Below are 15764 nucleotides of genomic sequence, written 5' to 3' on the forward strand. Positions count from 1 at the left end.
TAAAAAAATGATGAATATAAAGAACGAGACAGTTAAAGGTAGGATAGGCTAAACATTTGCTTTCATTATCGTTGACCAATTAGCTTTAAATTGTTTAAAAGAGGCAAATTATTAGAAAAGCTAATTTAAGCAAAAATAAAGTCAAAAATGGACCAGAAAATAATTCTGTGCGTCTCTGAAAACATCTAGATTTTCTCCTGAGAAGCTCCGACTCAAAACAGAAATAGTTCTCACGTCAGTCCAGTCAGAACTCCGCTCCAGTCACGGTTCTTCACCCTCCATCTCTGTGTGTGTGTGTTTGTTCCTGTGGCTGCAGGTTACATCCTGGCTCTGGGGCCGCTGGTCTTCGTCAGCGTCTTTGACGTGTGGATGGAGAAGTTCACCACCAGACAGGCTTACATCATCAACCTGGTGTCAGTGGGAGTCGTAGCTTTTGGATGTACAGGTATCACTGTTCCAAAAAAAAAAGAAATCATCATATTAACTGTTGATCTTATAGTACGTGGTTTAATAATATTGTCATCAGTTGTTTTGAATTAGACTTGTTCATTTAAATAAGGGTTTGTAGTGAATACGACGTTCCTACTGTTTTCCACAGATGCAGGTGATAAAACTCTCAGCAGTTTCCTGACACAGTTCCATAAAAATGTTTTTTTCCAGGCCACGGTAGAAAGAACGTAGTAACAATATAAAACAACCGCTGCTGTAGTTTTATTATCTTTCCGTGCCGTGTTTGTTTGTAGCTGCATTGTAATACAAGTGTAAACAGCTCAGCTGTCAGAGGAGCGGCGGCGGCGATGGCGGCAGCGGCGATGTGAGAACTGTTAGCTGTCAGATGCTGTTAAAGACTTCCACAGACTCAGCCAATCACAGCTCAGGCAGCAGTTTCATTAGAGCAGGGTCACAGGTCACAGCGGTTTCCCTCAGGTGGTTTTTCTGGTTCCGGAGGTGCTGCCTCCTGTTGGTATTTGGCTGACTTCCTGTTTCCTCTCCAGTGCAGCAGTCTAGCTTCTACGGTTACATGGGGATGCTGCCAAAGAGGTACACACAGGGAGTGATGACTGGAGAGAGTGAGTCCACACACACACACACACACACACAGACCAAGATCGTGACCCCTCGTATTCACTGTTTGACCTCACCTCTTGCCTCTGCTGCCCCCCGCAGGTACGGCCGGTGTCATCATCTCCCTGTCGCGCATCTTCACCAAGCTGCTCATACCTGACGAGAGGAGGAACACACTCATCTTCTTCCTGGTGTCCATCAGCATGGAGATGCTCTGTTTCCTGCTGCACCTGCTGGTGCGTCGGTCCAGATTCGTCCGCTACTACACTGACCACGCTCAGGGCAAAGGCCAGGGCAAAGGTCACGACCCGCGGGACAACGGGACAGGATACATGGTCCATCACGACGTGACTGCAGAGGAAGTAAGATTTGTAAGTCTGTCTGTCACATGACCTGATCGTTTACAGTACAATGTACATGTACTTTAGCGTCTAATTTCTACTAAACATCATCATAGTTCACAAGAGTGACATCACCGTGTTTGGTTGAACGGCTGAGTGTAATTAAAAACAGTAATGAAATTATGGGCTGTACAGTGAAGTGTTGGTTGGTCTTGTCGCAGCACAGGAGAGTGAGTCACACATACAGTACAGTATATGTGTGTGCGTGTGTGTGTGTGTTTGTTTGTTTTATTGCACAATGGGGCTGAAATTCAATTCAATTCACTTCCCCCTTGTGTTTTACCTTATTAAATTTGCTTGTGTAAAGATGTGTGTCTGTATGTGTGGGTGTGTGTGTGTTTTTTTTCCACATATTCAGACTGCTCTTTGTTCTGGTTGCCGGGGGAAACCAAAGCAGAGCTCAGCATCCAGAGATAATCAAGAAGAGTGGAGCCTTTGGCACAGAAGTCTTTCTAATCAACTAATGGATCTCCCCCTCTCTCTCCCTCACTCTCTCTCATTCGTTCTCGTTCTCTCGTTCGCTCTCTGGCCCCTCCTTTCTTTATGCATGTGTGCATACACTTGTGTGTATTGCTGAAGCCGTACTCTGCAGTGTGTCGTGTTTGAAAACGAGCGTTGTTTAAAGAATGTTAATATGTATTTATGGGCTTCTGTGTGTGTGTGTGTTTGCACCAGGACTTATTGGCAGTCCACTCTGCTCTCTCCTCTCTCTGCCTCTGAAATCACTGTATCAACCAGCAGCCTCCCCCCTCCCTCCCCTCAGCCTCCCACTCTAAGAGCTGATGTCATTATCAGTGACAAGACATAAACCTAAAAGGATGAGAATCAAACCTCAGCCAGAAAATGTGCCGCTGCATATTCACAGCCTCGTGTCCACCTCAGCTGCAGGGAGCTCTCCGTGGTGCTGAACATCTCCCCACCTGTTCGTGTCGGGCCAGTGACGCTACAGCGACTCGGGCTGTGGCCAATTAACCCACAGTTCAGAATGAGCTCGAACGCCTTCACTGACACAGGAAACTGTAGGAAATAGAAGCGATGAATTCAGCAGAAGGATATTTTTAAATATCAGGACAGAAAATATCCACAAAATCATCACCGTAAATGATGATTTTGGGAGGTTTTTAAACATGCTTCACAAAATGTAGCAATTATTTGCATTTAGTTTCATAGAAAATAACTAAAATATGTATCTACGTGTGTTCAGGGAAATGGTGGCGCCGGACCGACACCAACAGAAGAAGGCGTGGAGGACTTTGTTGGTGGAACCTACATACGATTTGATGCCCCTAAAGCCAAGATAAGGAGGAGTTGGCCTGGAGTCAGGGGTAAAGTCACAGTTTGAAACAGTCACAGAGTGAAGCCGTGGTTCTACGTGTTCATCAGTGTTTTATAATCATCCCTGCTGTGGTGGTTTGTTTTTGTTCTGACCAGACATGATCGTGCACCGTTACGTGGTGTCCCGTGTGATCTGGGCCTACATGCTGTCCATAGCAGTGACCTACAGCATCACTCTGTGTTTGTTCCCCGGTCTGGAGTCAGAGATACGGAACCCCACCCTGGGAGAGTGGCTGCCCATCCTCATCATGGCCACCTTCAACATGTCAGACTTCGTCGGCAAGGTGAGGTTTGGATCAGAACCATTTTTTACTGATTGAAATTTTTTCATCAAGCATTACGTCATTCGGCAGCTCCTAAGAGCAGTGTTTCTCAAATGGTGGTAATGACCCAAAAGTGGGTCAGAGGGATCATTATGGTGATCTGGATATCAGCTTTTAGTACTAGTAGTTTAGACTAATTAATTTGCAACTTTGCAAAGAAATAAGCAGTAGATGATGGTAGAAAATTGTATAGTTTATAGTAAACATTTGACGCTGAGTCTAAAAAAGTGAAGAATTGTATAGTTTATAGTAAACATTTGATGCTGAGTCTAAAAAAGTGAAGGATATGTGAATTACTGGACTATTTTACAAGGTTAAAAAATAGGCCGTGATTGAAGGACTGCAGGTTATGGGTTGGTCCCGAGGCTTGGTAAGATGAGGATTGTTGGTTTATAAATGGTCTGCTGCCCTCCTGTGGCCAAAGAAATTACTGGATTTATTGTTAATGTCCCACATGGCAAGGGGGTAATAAACGAGACAGAAGAGTGGGCTATTTTTCATTTCAGTTTGAAAATGTTTATCTTGTGTGGTGTATTTTTATTTAAGTTAGAAGCTCTTCTTCCTAGTCGGCGATTAATATTTTTAATTCTGCTTCTGAGTTCATGTTTCATTTCATTTGCTCTCCTTCTATTTAAAGCCGTGGTCTCAGCTGCTCCTCCTGTTTTTTTTTTTATTTGCAGGTTTTGTGAACATTTTTCAGCCTTTTAAAAACAGGTCTACGTATGTAAATGTGTTCTCAAAAGCTCCGGAATGATCCATTTTAATTTCACACATCCTGGGATTTAACTGCACTGCAGGCTCCGACTGAAACACTGACCCTGACATTGTCCTTGAAAACTCACTGAAGAAGTTGTTCCATTTATTGAAGCTGGGAGAAAAAAAAAAGTCGTTTGTCTTTGGATTAATGCCCATGATCTTAATACTAGTAAAACCTGCCGTCCTGGAGTCATAACTCTTTAGTTTGAAGTTGTTAGAGTTTGTCCTTTGAAAAACGATGTTCCTTCAACATTTAAATATCTTTTACTCCTCAGATTCTGGCAGCGCTGCCGTACGATTGGTCTGGAGGACGCCTGCTCTTCTTCTCCTGCCTGAGGGTGGTCTTCATCCCCCTCTTTGTCATGTGCGTTTACCCAGGGGGCGCTCCCACCCTCTCTCACCCAGCCTGGCCCTGCCTGTTCTCCCTTCTGATGGGAGTCACCAACGGCTACTTTGGTTCCGTGCCCATGATTCAGGCCGCGGGGAAAGTTCCGCCTGAACAGCGTGAACTGGCCGGTCAGTCTGTCGCTTCACTGACAAATCAGTTAACTTTTTATAACGTTTTTATCATGTGTTAATTCTAATTCATAAGTGGATAAATAATTGTAATTTTCAACATTACAGAAATTGAATTTACAAAAACAGAAAAAAACCAGATAGATAGAAGTTTTTTTTTTCATGCAGTAACAAAGAAGCTAAGCCTAAAGAACATGAATAAATGTGAGGAGAAGATTAAACTTGTACTTTCACCCTGAGAAGATCAGGAGAATTTGACAGTTTTTAGGCCAAAGACTCGTTCATAGTCAGAGTCTTTGACAGCAGAATGACCTGCTGGTTGATCAGCTAACTGCCAATTATGAATGTTCCCTTCTTTTTTAGCATTCAACACAAGGATGTTTAACTTCCATCCATCCAATGACCAAACATTTCAAAATTTCCCCCTGTAATACCTCTACTGACCACTGGGTGATGGATATCACTTTAGAAACTGTGTGTAACTTTAACAGATTGAAGATGAATGAATGTTGTGATAACGAACCTTTTCCCTGTGTTTTCTGCTCCCTCTCTGTCTCCGATGTCTCTCCGTCCTCAGGAAACACCATGACCGTCTCCTACATGACAGGTCTGATGGTGGGCTCTGTTGTGGCCTACGCAGCGTACAGCTTCACCTCTCCACAGGCTGGAGCACGACTCCCAGCACTCAACGTGCACATATCTGCCAACGGAACGGGCTACTGAGTACAGATGTACTGTATACACACACACACACTCACACACACACACACACTCACACACACACACTAATACCTACATGAGAGGACCCTGGAGGGTGGGGGGGAGGAGGGGCAGCACTGACTGACTGATGAGCTCTGATGGACAAACACAGGCTTTGGTTCCGTTTTTTTTTTTTTTTTGCTAAAAGGAAAAAAAAGAGACAAAAGGTAAATGTAGCACTAAAAGGATTATGGAACAGATTATGGAACAGATTATGGGACAGATTATGGAACTCTGCTTCTTCTCTAACCCACTGACCTTCACACTCAGTGACTGGAGGAAGTGACAGTCTCTGCAGCCGATGAAGCCGTCGCAGCAGCTCATCTCTCAGCATATTTAGCGTCTGCATCTGTGTAGCAAATGCATCAGGTGACATTTGTACAGCGTGAGGTCGGGTCACATCGCCCGGTGGGCAACATATGGCTCGTGGTTTACAGCAGGACCTGGTGTCTGGGGACACATATGTTTGTGGTCAGTGAGGCGTTCGCTGGACCAGGGGTTTCAGCTGTTTTCTCCTCAGATAAAAAAATATTAATTTCCTAACATTTGGACTCATGGCTGTGAGGCCGATGGTCAAGGAGGGCCATCAAAATGTGTTGTCATTATACAGAGGAAATAGAAGATAATTTTATATATAAATGTATATTTAGCATGTAAATAAACATATATGAACCAGTGCCACTGCAACAGTAGAACCAGAGCTGAACAGAAAAGTGTTTATGTTTGTTTTGGGTTGGGGTTTTTTTCAAAAAGTGGTGTTAAAACTATAAAGTAATAACAAAAAAAAACATTTTGAAAGTTTTCAAAAAGTGGTGTTAAAACTATAAGGTAATAACAAAAAAGGAAATTCAGTTACAAAATTGTCCATTTAACTTGGATGCCACCATTGACCAATGACTGCTGGGAGGGATTTAGCCCCGCCCTTCAATCTCTGGCCAGGATTAAGTATTAAAGGATGGATGGATGAGACGGAGAAGACAAGAGTCTGGCCTTAACCCTGGCTCCTCCCCCTTTAAAAAAATATTTCTTATCATTTCTAACATTTTCTTCTAACCTTGTTTTTAGCTTGAAAAGATTCTTTAACGATGAAGGAATAATGAGGAAGCTGTGAAATATTTCCTGTGTCTGTGATTCAACATCCACTCATGTTGGCGTCTCAGAAACTCTGTGCCAAAAAAATAAATAAAAAGAAAATCAGTATTTCACACTGAATTGATTTTGACATCAACTATAGAAGAGGCAAAAAGAAAAAATACGTGGGTATCAACTATAGAAGAGGCAAAAAGAAAATAACAGAAATACTGTGGTTTTTTTTTTGTTGAAAGCCATGAAGTGCTCTACATTATGTAGGTGCTGCTCTGGGGCTGCTTGAAGAATGGCTGCGTGCCGTTGGGGAGCTAACCTCATTACTGTATGTAACTGCACGTCCCGCTGTGCTGATGCCACTGTCGGTGCCCGGGGCCCCTCTGCTCTCTGGGCTTTCAAGGTGTTTTCAGTTATTTTTGGGGGAAACTCCTGATGAAGGACACAGAAAGTTTTCTGCGTCCTGTTTCTGTTCTGCTCTGGTGGAAAATCCTGAAAGCTTCAAAAAACAAGTTGGGGTTACAGCAGAAAGATCAATAATTACCTCATTTTTCATGATGTCAGTCATTTGGTTCTACAATATTGAGTTGTTTAATATACTTCACAATTGCATTTCTAAAAATATGAAATGTTATGATTTTCTTGACATTTAAAACTGTACGTTTTCCGCAATTCTGATTGCTGTTTTCAAACGTAAATTATCTTCCACTCCTGCAGGGGGTGCTATAATAGCGTGTGCAATACCCTAAGATAGTTAGATGGTTCGCTGTGATTATCTCTGACATTGCCTTTCTGCAATAGAAATGCACTACAAATTGTTAGAGGCTAAGCTAAGCTAACCCTATTCTGCTAACCCACATCCACCACTAGTCTTCTACTTTGTGTTTCAATAACAGCTGTGCATTCTCAAGCAGTATTACTGCCATCTGCTGGGCTAAATGTTTCCACCGAAAAGCATCCCAACAATTTTCAAAAAAAAAAAGTGAGAACACTGACAGAGGGAAGTGTTTCTGCAGACAAACACAGTGTGTACTTGTCTGACCTCCTGAAAATGACTGAGGCAAATTAAACATATTATTCTAGGGATCGTTTTTATCCTGGGAACACCTGACTACACGACCTTTGACCCACGGTGACATTAATGAGAGTAAAACCGCCCTCGTTTTTTATTAAATGTAAACACGACAGACTCGCAGCTCGCCTCCTGCAGAGAGTGTAAAGGACAAAGAGTCAGATCTGTGGAGCGAAGAGGAGAAATGATGACGGTGATCATTAGGTGAGAAGATGGAAAACCCTGCTGAGGTTTGGAGGTTATTTCACTGCTGAGGGAACGACATTCCCTCTGCAGCTGTTACAAACACGGTGACCTGTGAAAAAGGGGGGAAAAAGAAAAACAACTTCATATTCTGTATTTTATCTCCTACACCGGGCCAATATTTGTCATCGCGTGACATTTCGGTTGTTTCTACTTCTGTTTGTGGTTCATATCAGCCACAGTGGAGGGCGATAACGCCACCTCGACATTCTTCAGAAACTATTTGGTTTTATTACAGACTACACACTGTGAAATCTGAGAATAGTGTCAAAGAAATATGTTCAGGTAGAATATAGACAGAGTATATTTGTGAATAGGGAAACATTTAAATCAAGACGAAGGCGAGGAAGGAGACGTCTGCTGCTTCATGTCACGACTGCATGGTGGTTTTGTTGTTGCATTAGCTTTTACTGGAAATGTGTGTGTGTGTAACTAAAGTGTCTGTTATCTCTTTATGTCGCGACTTCTGAAGACGTCTAAGTTCAAAGGGGAACGAATGTGTAAAAGTCAAAGTTTTTCATGTTTATTTTTTTCAACACTCATTGTTGCCTTAAAGGTATTCATCAGAATATGACGATTAGAACAGAGTTAACGCTGTACGTTCTAACTGTTTTTTGTTTTTCTGTCGAGAGCCTTCGTGATCCATGTCAACAACAATGCCTTTTCTCAGTGTGTTTGTGTTCAGGGCCGTGACATCAGCAGAGTGAAATAAAGATCTGTTTATATCTGCGCCTGCAGCCTCTTTTTTATGTTGGCTGCTGCTATTATTGTACTTACATATTGACATGAAAGAAGAAAAAGAATTTTGGGGTTGTTTTTTTATTCTTTCTAAATGTGGTTCAGACCATATTCTCTCTGCGTCTGCCAAAACAGGATGTACCCACATGTAGTCGGCCTGCTTTTTTCTTTTTCTTATTTTCCTGTTTGAACAGGAAAATAACAACCACATGCAAATGCTGGCTGAGAACACAATGTGTGTGTGTGTTTTACTGCTAATGATAATTTGGTTGATCAAACAGGAAATCAGGACATTAGAGGGAAAATTTAAAACAAGAAAATCTAAAACAAATAAAGTGATAGATTATATATAATATATAATAAATAGATTAACATTTTTATGCCAAACCTCAAATCAAACTCGGTCTAGATCTTTGTTAAATGGCATCGAGGTGGATTAAAAAAAAACTAAATTAGTTCTGGTTCACATAAAAGCTGCGCAAATGCCATCATGTCAAGACAAAATAAAACACACGGTGTAAAAATTACACCTGTAGCTATTTATATCGCCCACAAGAGGGCGGCACTGTGCAGAGAAAGGTGTGGAGAACAGCTACAGTGAAGGTAGCAGAATGTGGATCATTAGAGAACAGTTGTTTTTAGTTATCTTTCCATATCTGTGTCACTCAGCCCACAGAGAGTTAACGGCTAAAGAGTCATAAAGAAAACTTTCCCAGTCTGACCTCTGACCTCTCAATCTTATGTCCCTACTAAGGACACACACTCGTTTAGGAAAAACCCAAAATATACTGGTTCATATATATATATATATATATATTTACTAACGATAATAAAACTTTGTGTGTGTGTGTGAGAGAGAGAGAGAGAGAGAGAGAGACCGAGAGAGAGTGAGAGTGAGTGTGTGTGTGTGTAAATCTGTGTTTGTTCATGCGCTAATTTCGGATGCAGCTGCAGGGGAAAGTCTCTGCCGTGTGACAGAGCAACTGATCATTAGTCATTCTGCTCCACATACTGTAGTGAGGAGGAGGACAGGAGGGAGACAGAAGGGGGAGGAGGAGGAGGAGAAAGGGAGAGGATGGAGATGGAGAGAATACAGGGGAGAAAAGATTCTCGGCTGTTCAGTTTTTTAAAAGTTAAAATTAACCCGGGTCTCAGAAAAACTTCTCTCCTTTTCCACTAAGTGTATCGAGTTGTATTTGAATTTTACCTGAGAAGACGAGCGTCAGCGAGAAAAGTTGGACAAATGCTGTTCCCTGAGCCGTTCAGTCTGCAACACGATATCCTGAGCTTATCTTGTTGAGGGGTTTTTCTTATATTTTTTAGTCTATGTTTGGGGACAGAATAAAAATATTAATATTTTACATTTGTACTTTACAAATCTCTTTTTTTATTTATATATATATATATCCGAGTGTCTACCACTTACCGTACGTGCTACCAAATGTAGACCGGAAATGATTAATTTCCCCCCAATTCTGTACTACTGATAACGAATTCCGGAAAAATGATAATTTTGACATAACTTGAACTTAACTTTAATATATTTACATATTTACAACCGCCAATTAAAGGAAATTCCATTGGTACTGCGACGTGTGCAGTCTTCGTCTGATAACTTAGCCTTGAAGACAAAACGCGGGGAAAATGTACGAGAAAGAACTCAGAACGGCAACAGTAGTCTCTCCAACTGCCTGTATTTTATTCGCTTTATTTAACGCCATTCGTTTAAGGATCAATGAACCTTTATTTTCTAGGTTGATTAAATGTAAACAATCATTAATACTGGAGAGCACGCGGCTCAGAAGTCAGAGAGCTGACTCACGTCTTGGTTTGTGGTTTATTGGTCACAGAACGTGGCGATATTATCCATTTCTGACGGTTATCTTTTTATTAAAATGAGGGTTTTACTGACCTCTGTTGGTTCGGAGGTGAAATTATGGTTACTACAAGTTTACACCACCACTACAATACTGATATCTTGGGTCTGGGATGTTTATTGTGGACTTTGTTGTTGAATTAAATGCAACGACTTTGTTAAATTGGTATAAATGTTAACTATAGCGTTTAAATTACAACGACAGAGGAAAACTGTTGAACAAAAGTTTTTTTTTCATCCCCTCATCCACAGAGTTTAGTCATGTGGTCCCTGGTCCAGGTCTCATCTGTACAAGAGGATTTTATTTATACTGTTATTCCAGTCTAAATAACACATGACAGGAGCAAAGGCATCAGTGTGTGTGTGTGTGTGTGTGTGTCAAAGAGAGGCAGATAGACAAGTAAACACGTCTGAAATACAAAGACTGTGACATTTTCTTTCATTACGTTGTCACCATGAATAATAGATAGCTAATTGATATGCAGTACATCACACACGAGCACGCACACACGCACGCACACACACACTCACACAAAGAGTTCTACATGGGACTGTGCTCTGAACTATTGTATGTGAGGCTCACTTGTCATTTCTCATTCACATGTATGACAAAAGGCAAAAAAGAAAGGAGAATGTGGGTGGGGGGGTGATTGAGAAGGATGGGGAACAGAGTACACAGAGTATAGAGTAGTACAAATCAGTAGTTTTACTGGACATTTACTTGTACTTTTAGTTTGTCTTGACATGCACAAAATATGATTGCAAGTGCTGGGCAACATGAAGTGGTTCTTTATTGGACACCACTTTGTGCACTTAAATAAGTCATTCTAATGAGAACAGTGTTAATTGACTGTGTAAGTTTGTAGATGGGGGGGATGGAGGGGGACAGAAGGGGGAGGGCAGATGAATACTCACCTCTCTGAAGTCTGTAAGAACCTGGAGGAACTCCAACATGTTCTGCGGTGAGTTGACCTGAGGATTTTGGAGAGAAACAATGGTTTGTTATTGAGTTGATTCAAAATGACATGTCAGAAAAATTAGACAAGAGAAATCTAAGTAGGGTCTATATATACGTATATCTATATATAGATTGTATATATTTCACCATTTATTCAAGGGTTATTTTATTTTATTTTCATGTCAAACTCCACTGAGGCAAATAAAAATTGAACTTACTTGACAATGTGCCTCAGACCACAATATGAAAATAATGATATGACTTCATGTCAGTGTCAGCGGTGCAGCTCAGGGTGATGTCAGTCTGAGGGATGATGGAAAAGCACAAGATGAAGGGTTTAAAGAATCAGTGATGGTCAGAGCTGGAGACAAATCACAGGCGAAGAAGAAGGACTGAAGGAGGAGAATTAGACAATAAACAAACACCAAAGTAAAAACACAGTTGAAGCTGTGATGAAGAGGTGAGTTGTGTTGCTGCTGAACAAAATCCTGTCTGAAATAACAAGGCTTTTCAAAACTGTTTGTGCTTCACTGTACTTTTCTACGCCCCCTCAATCACATACCTGTCTCCTGGGTAACTGCTGTGCTGTGTGTGTGTGTGTGTGTGTGTGTGTGTGAGAGACTGACACACACACACAGTGAGAAGAAAATTCAACAGCAGTGAGTGAACACACTCACATGCACCCACTTACACCACGGCTCTCTGCAGTCACACTGCGACCAGAACGCAGCCAATACGGAACCTGTTATTGTGATGTCAGCCAATCAGAGAGCGGCATGCTGACACACCCACAGGAGGGTGTGTGAGCAGTAACGTACGCACCAAATAAAGGAAGAGAGTGTGTATGGATAAGTCTCCGTTTGGTTCAGATGTGATGCTGATGTTGGTCGTCTGTGGAGAGAACAGAGACAGTGGAACTCTCACCGGGGGAGACAGGAACACACACACAGTTGGTGTCAGCAAAGATTTAATTACACATGGACATGCAGGAATTCAGAGGGAAACACACCCACACACTCTCACTCACCTTTGCCAGTGTTTTGAGGGTCGAGTCATGAACGGTCAGCAGTGGAAAATGTGTCTCTCCTGTGGTCAGATCTGCAGCTCAGCACGGGAAACTCAACTTTCCTCCATTTTATTGCAAACCAGCAGATTCATTACAGCTCTGCCAAAATGGAGGCCTGATGGAGTCCAGTGGTGATTAAAGGGGCAGAACATAGTGAAGAAATGCAGGAGTTAATTTGTGGGTGGATGAGCTGCAGCGTCTTTTTTTTTTTCTGTTACAGTTTTAGAACGTGCAGCGCTGCCTTCTCACCGACATAAATCATGTGACTCTGCTGTAAATATGGAGTTATACCCCAGAGCCGCTTTGCATAAATTAGCCTAACGACTAAAACAGTAGGACAGGGAGAGTATCCAGGTAAAGAAGACACATCCAGATATAGACAGTGTTGGAAACAGTCAATTATCACCTGGATACAAAACCAAATTAAACTGAGAAATAGAAAAAAAACACCAGCGCCATTTTGACCTTTCACCTGCTTTAGGTTTTTTGTCAAAGTGATACATTTAAAACTGATCTGTGAAAAAGTGACATAGAATGAGCGCGTGAAGTGTGTTATTTGAACAACAAGGCATACAGACACAGCACAAGCTTGCCCTCCTGTGGGGTGGCACAGTAATGCACCATTAAAATGCTACACATTTAACAAGGTCTTGTTTTAGTTTTTGTCAATCATAATTATATATGATACATATTGGAATAATTCTATATAACCACAAGAATCAAACATTAAAAAAAGTGTAGGTTTCATCATGAGAATCCCACAAGCAGCAGAGTAGAGTTCCATCTGTTTATTGATTAACTATAAAATACTGAGTTACTAAAACAATTTGAAAGAAACACTGATAAACATGGTTGTCGTCTGTAAAAAAAAAAAGGAGAAAAAAATCCTTACACGTACAGTATAGAGCAACAGAATATATCTGCTTTCGGATTTATCTCTAAAATGTTTTCTTTTTTGCATTTTTACAAGATTATATGTGTACAAAGTATATTCTGATAGTTTCTTTTTCCTCTTCCCTCCACGTTGATCATTTACAAAACTTAGATGATTTTTCTATTTATCTTCAAAATAATCTTTTTTTTTTCTGTAACAGGACAATTATGATACTGAAGGAACAGCAGACGAAGAACCAGCCTCCAGTCCACCTCGCTCTCTCTCGCTCTCTCTCTCTCTCTCTCTATGTCTCTCTCTCTCTCATTTTAGCAGCTAGCTCCCAGTGCCTGTCAGCAATTATTGCTTGAGAGGCGTGGATGATTGTTCAGAGAGGGGAAGAAAAAAAATAACAAACGAAAAAGAAAGGAAAAAAAAAAGAACACAAAAAAAATCAAAATGATAAAAAAACAAAACAGGGAAGTGAAGTCAGGCTCATAAAACATACAACACCAAATGAGAATGAAGGCAAAGAGGGGAACACACGTGTTAGCATGTGTGTGTGTTTGTGTGTGTGTGTGTGTGTGTGTTGGACCCTGTTTAAAGGCCTAAGGCTGGGCTTCGAATAAAGATAGGGGACTAATAAAGACTAAAAAAAGGCAATAAAACACACCGTAATGGGTTACAAAGGTGTGTGTGTGTGTGATGATATAAGGGTGTGACATTTCACTTCTTCACACACACACACACTTAAGAAAAAGTGCTTCAGCAGCTTCAGGGGTTAAAGGAAAGAAAAGAAAAAAAAGAGAGGTATAACGGGGCACTTGAACTTGTTCACTCTGCAAACACTGGTACGAGGCTGTTTATCCATCACTCTCTCTCTCTCACGGCTGAGTCGCACAAAAACAGACCCTTTTAGTCGACTGTCACTCAACACCACAGAACATTTGTGAGCGGAGGAGCAGACGGGGATCCTTTGTGTCACTTCAGGCTGAAAGGAAAGCCAAAGCAGCAGCTGGAGGAGCAGCTGAGCCTCCGCGAGATATGATTCAAATTTAATCCAAATTTTTTTTTTTACATCAGGACCTCGAGTCACATGTACCTGCAAAACTGCCATCAGTCAGAACGGACTAGCAGCAAATCACCTACTCTTCTTCAGTGGGCGTCTTATAACAACTGACTTATATACATATAAATGTCAATTGTTGTTTCTTTGTTTTTGTTTTTTGTTTTTTTATCGGGGGCGGGTGTCGATCAGAGAGGAGGAAAATCTTCCTGATTTCACGCAGTGTGGATAAAACACATGATTTAGCCTATCATAAAATCAGACAAAACCAAACGATCATAAAGTAAGAGTAAGAAAATATTAAACCTATTGAATATCAACAAGACAATCTTCTATCTCTGCCGTAGGAGCAGAGAGCGGCCAAGGAGCGGTAGGAAATGTACAAGAACATCAACATGAAGATACTGTACGTTCATCTGCGAATACAGCCAGGAGCACGGGCTGCACACAGACACTGAGGTACAGTATCTGATACACAATCTATACACAATAGTGTAACTACGTGGGTTAAGAGCTCAGGAGCAGAGGGACGCTGAGAATCAGAAGATTTCCAGCATCGTCAGATTGGAGGGAACGCCAATCTGGTCTGAGGACAGTGGCCGGAAAACGTGACGTGGCAATTAATCATCATCATCTTCATCTTCATCATCGTCATTGTCTTAAGGCCCGGGAGAGTTAAGACACCCAAAGCTCACAACCCTGAGCCCAACATTCAACAGTCTCACTCTACGACAGGTAAAATAAAGGCACGTACATAATAGTAATAAGCAGCTGAAAAAAAAGAAAAAAAAACCTCAAACAGGACAAGTGTGGTTGTGTGTGTTTTCCTCTGTGTGTGACTGAGGTTGAAGCCAGCGAATCAGGGGATGGGTTTTTAGCAGAAGCATTGAAAAAAGGCAAAAAAAAAACAAACAAAAAAAAAACCAAACAAACGTATACATCTGTGCTCTGCAGCAGCAGAGATGGTACAAAGTGCACTCATGTCAAATATGATGGCTGGGTGAGTGAAGGGTGAGGAGGGATGAAAAGGTGAGACGGACATTCTTAAAACAAAAAGTCGAGGGAGGGGGGAAAAAAAATACGACAATACGACCAAGACTGGACATTTACAGGGTGAACACACTGCAGCCCGACGGAGAAACGAAAAGATCCACTGAAATAATGACGAACACTGTGTTTAAAACAGGAAATGTGCTGATTTTATCAGTGTCTGCAGCTTCACACTGTATTATCAACGACCTTGGTGCGTACCGGTGTTTCTAACCACCCTGAAAACAACTGGAAAAAAAAAAAAGGCGGGGAGAAATCCACTCCATGTGACTCAACACTGTTGATTAACGGCCTGGTTAATTATTTAAAGGTAAATTATGCATTCATTTCCCCAAGGATTCGACCAATGGAAATAAAACAACGGTCATCGTATTTGCAGTGATCCCGCCCTCTGCTTGTATTTTTTTCTTTATACATAAAATAAACCATTTAAAACAGCCCAGTAGGTGGCAGTAATGCAACAAAAGGGTACAAAGGTGCTGTTTAAAACTAGAGGTGAGTGAGGGTCAGGATCTAATGAATGCTAATTGTAAATTTTATTGGTGTTTTATCACCTACTGTTGGGAGGGGAGCGGACCTACGATCT

General features: G+C 41.4%; 1 protein-coding gene across 1 annotated transcript in view; it reads left to right on the forward strand.

Moving 5' to 3' along the window:
* Positions 1-5183, forward strand: part of slc29a4a (solute carrier family 29 member 4a) — a 10263-nt gene extending 5080 nt beyond the window's left edge. Inside the window, exons 3-9 of the mRNA XM_025064525.1 lie at positions 206-445; positions 996-1070; positions 1168-1427; positions 2671-2791; positions 2898-3085; positions 4156-4396; positions 4974-5183. Of these exons, the coding sequence (XP_024920293.1) occupies positions 206-445; positions 996-1070; positions 1168-1427; positions 2671-2791; positions 2898-3085; positions 4156-4396; positions 4974-5119 (1271 nt within the window). The 3' untranslated portion in view covers positions 5120-5183. The remainder of the gene's footprint in view (positions 1-205; positions 446-995; positions 1071-1167; positions 1428-2670; positions 2792-2897; positions 3086-4155; positions 4397-4973) is intronic.
* The last annotated feature ends 10581 nt before the right edge of the window (positions 5184-15764 follow it).

This window comes from Cynoglossus semilaevis, chromosome 17 (genome assembly GCF_000523025.1).
Source record: "Cynoglossus semilaevis isolate Cse_v1.0 chromosome 17, Cse_v1.0, whole genome shotgun sequence".
NCBI lineage: Eukaryota > Metazoa > Chordata > Actinopteri > Pleuronectiformes > Cynoglossidae > Cynoglossus > Cynoglossus semilaevis.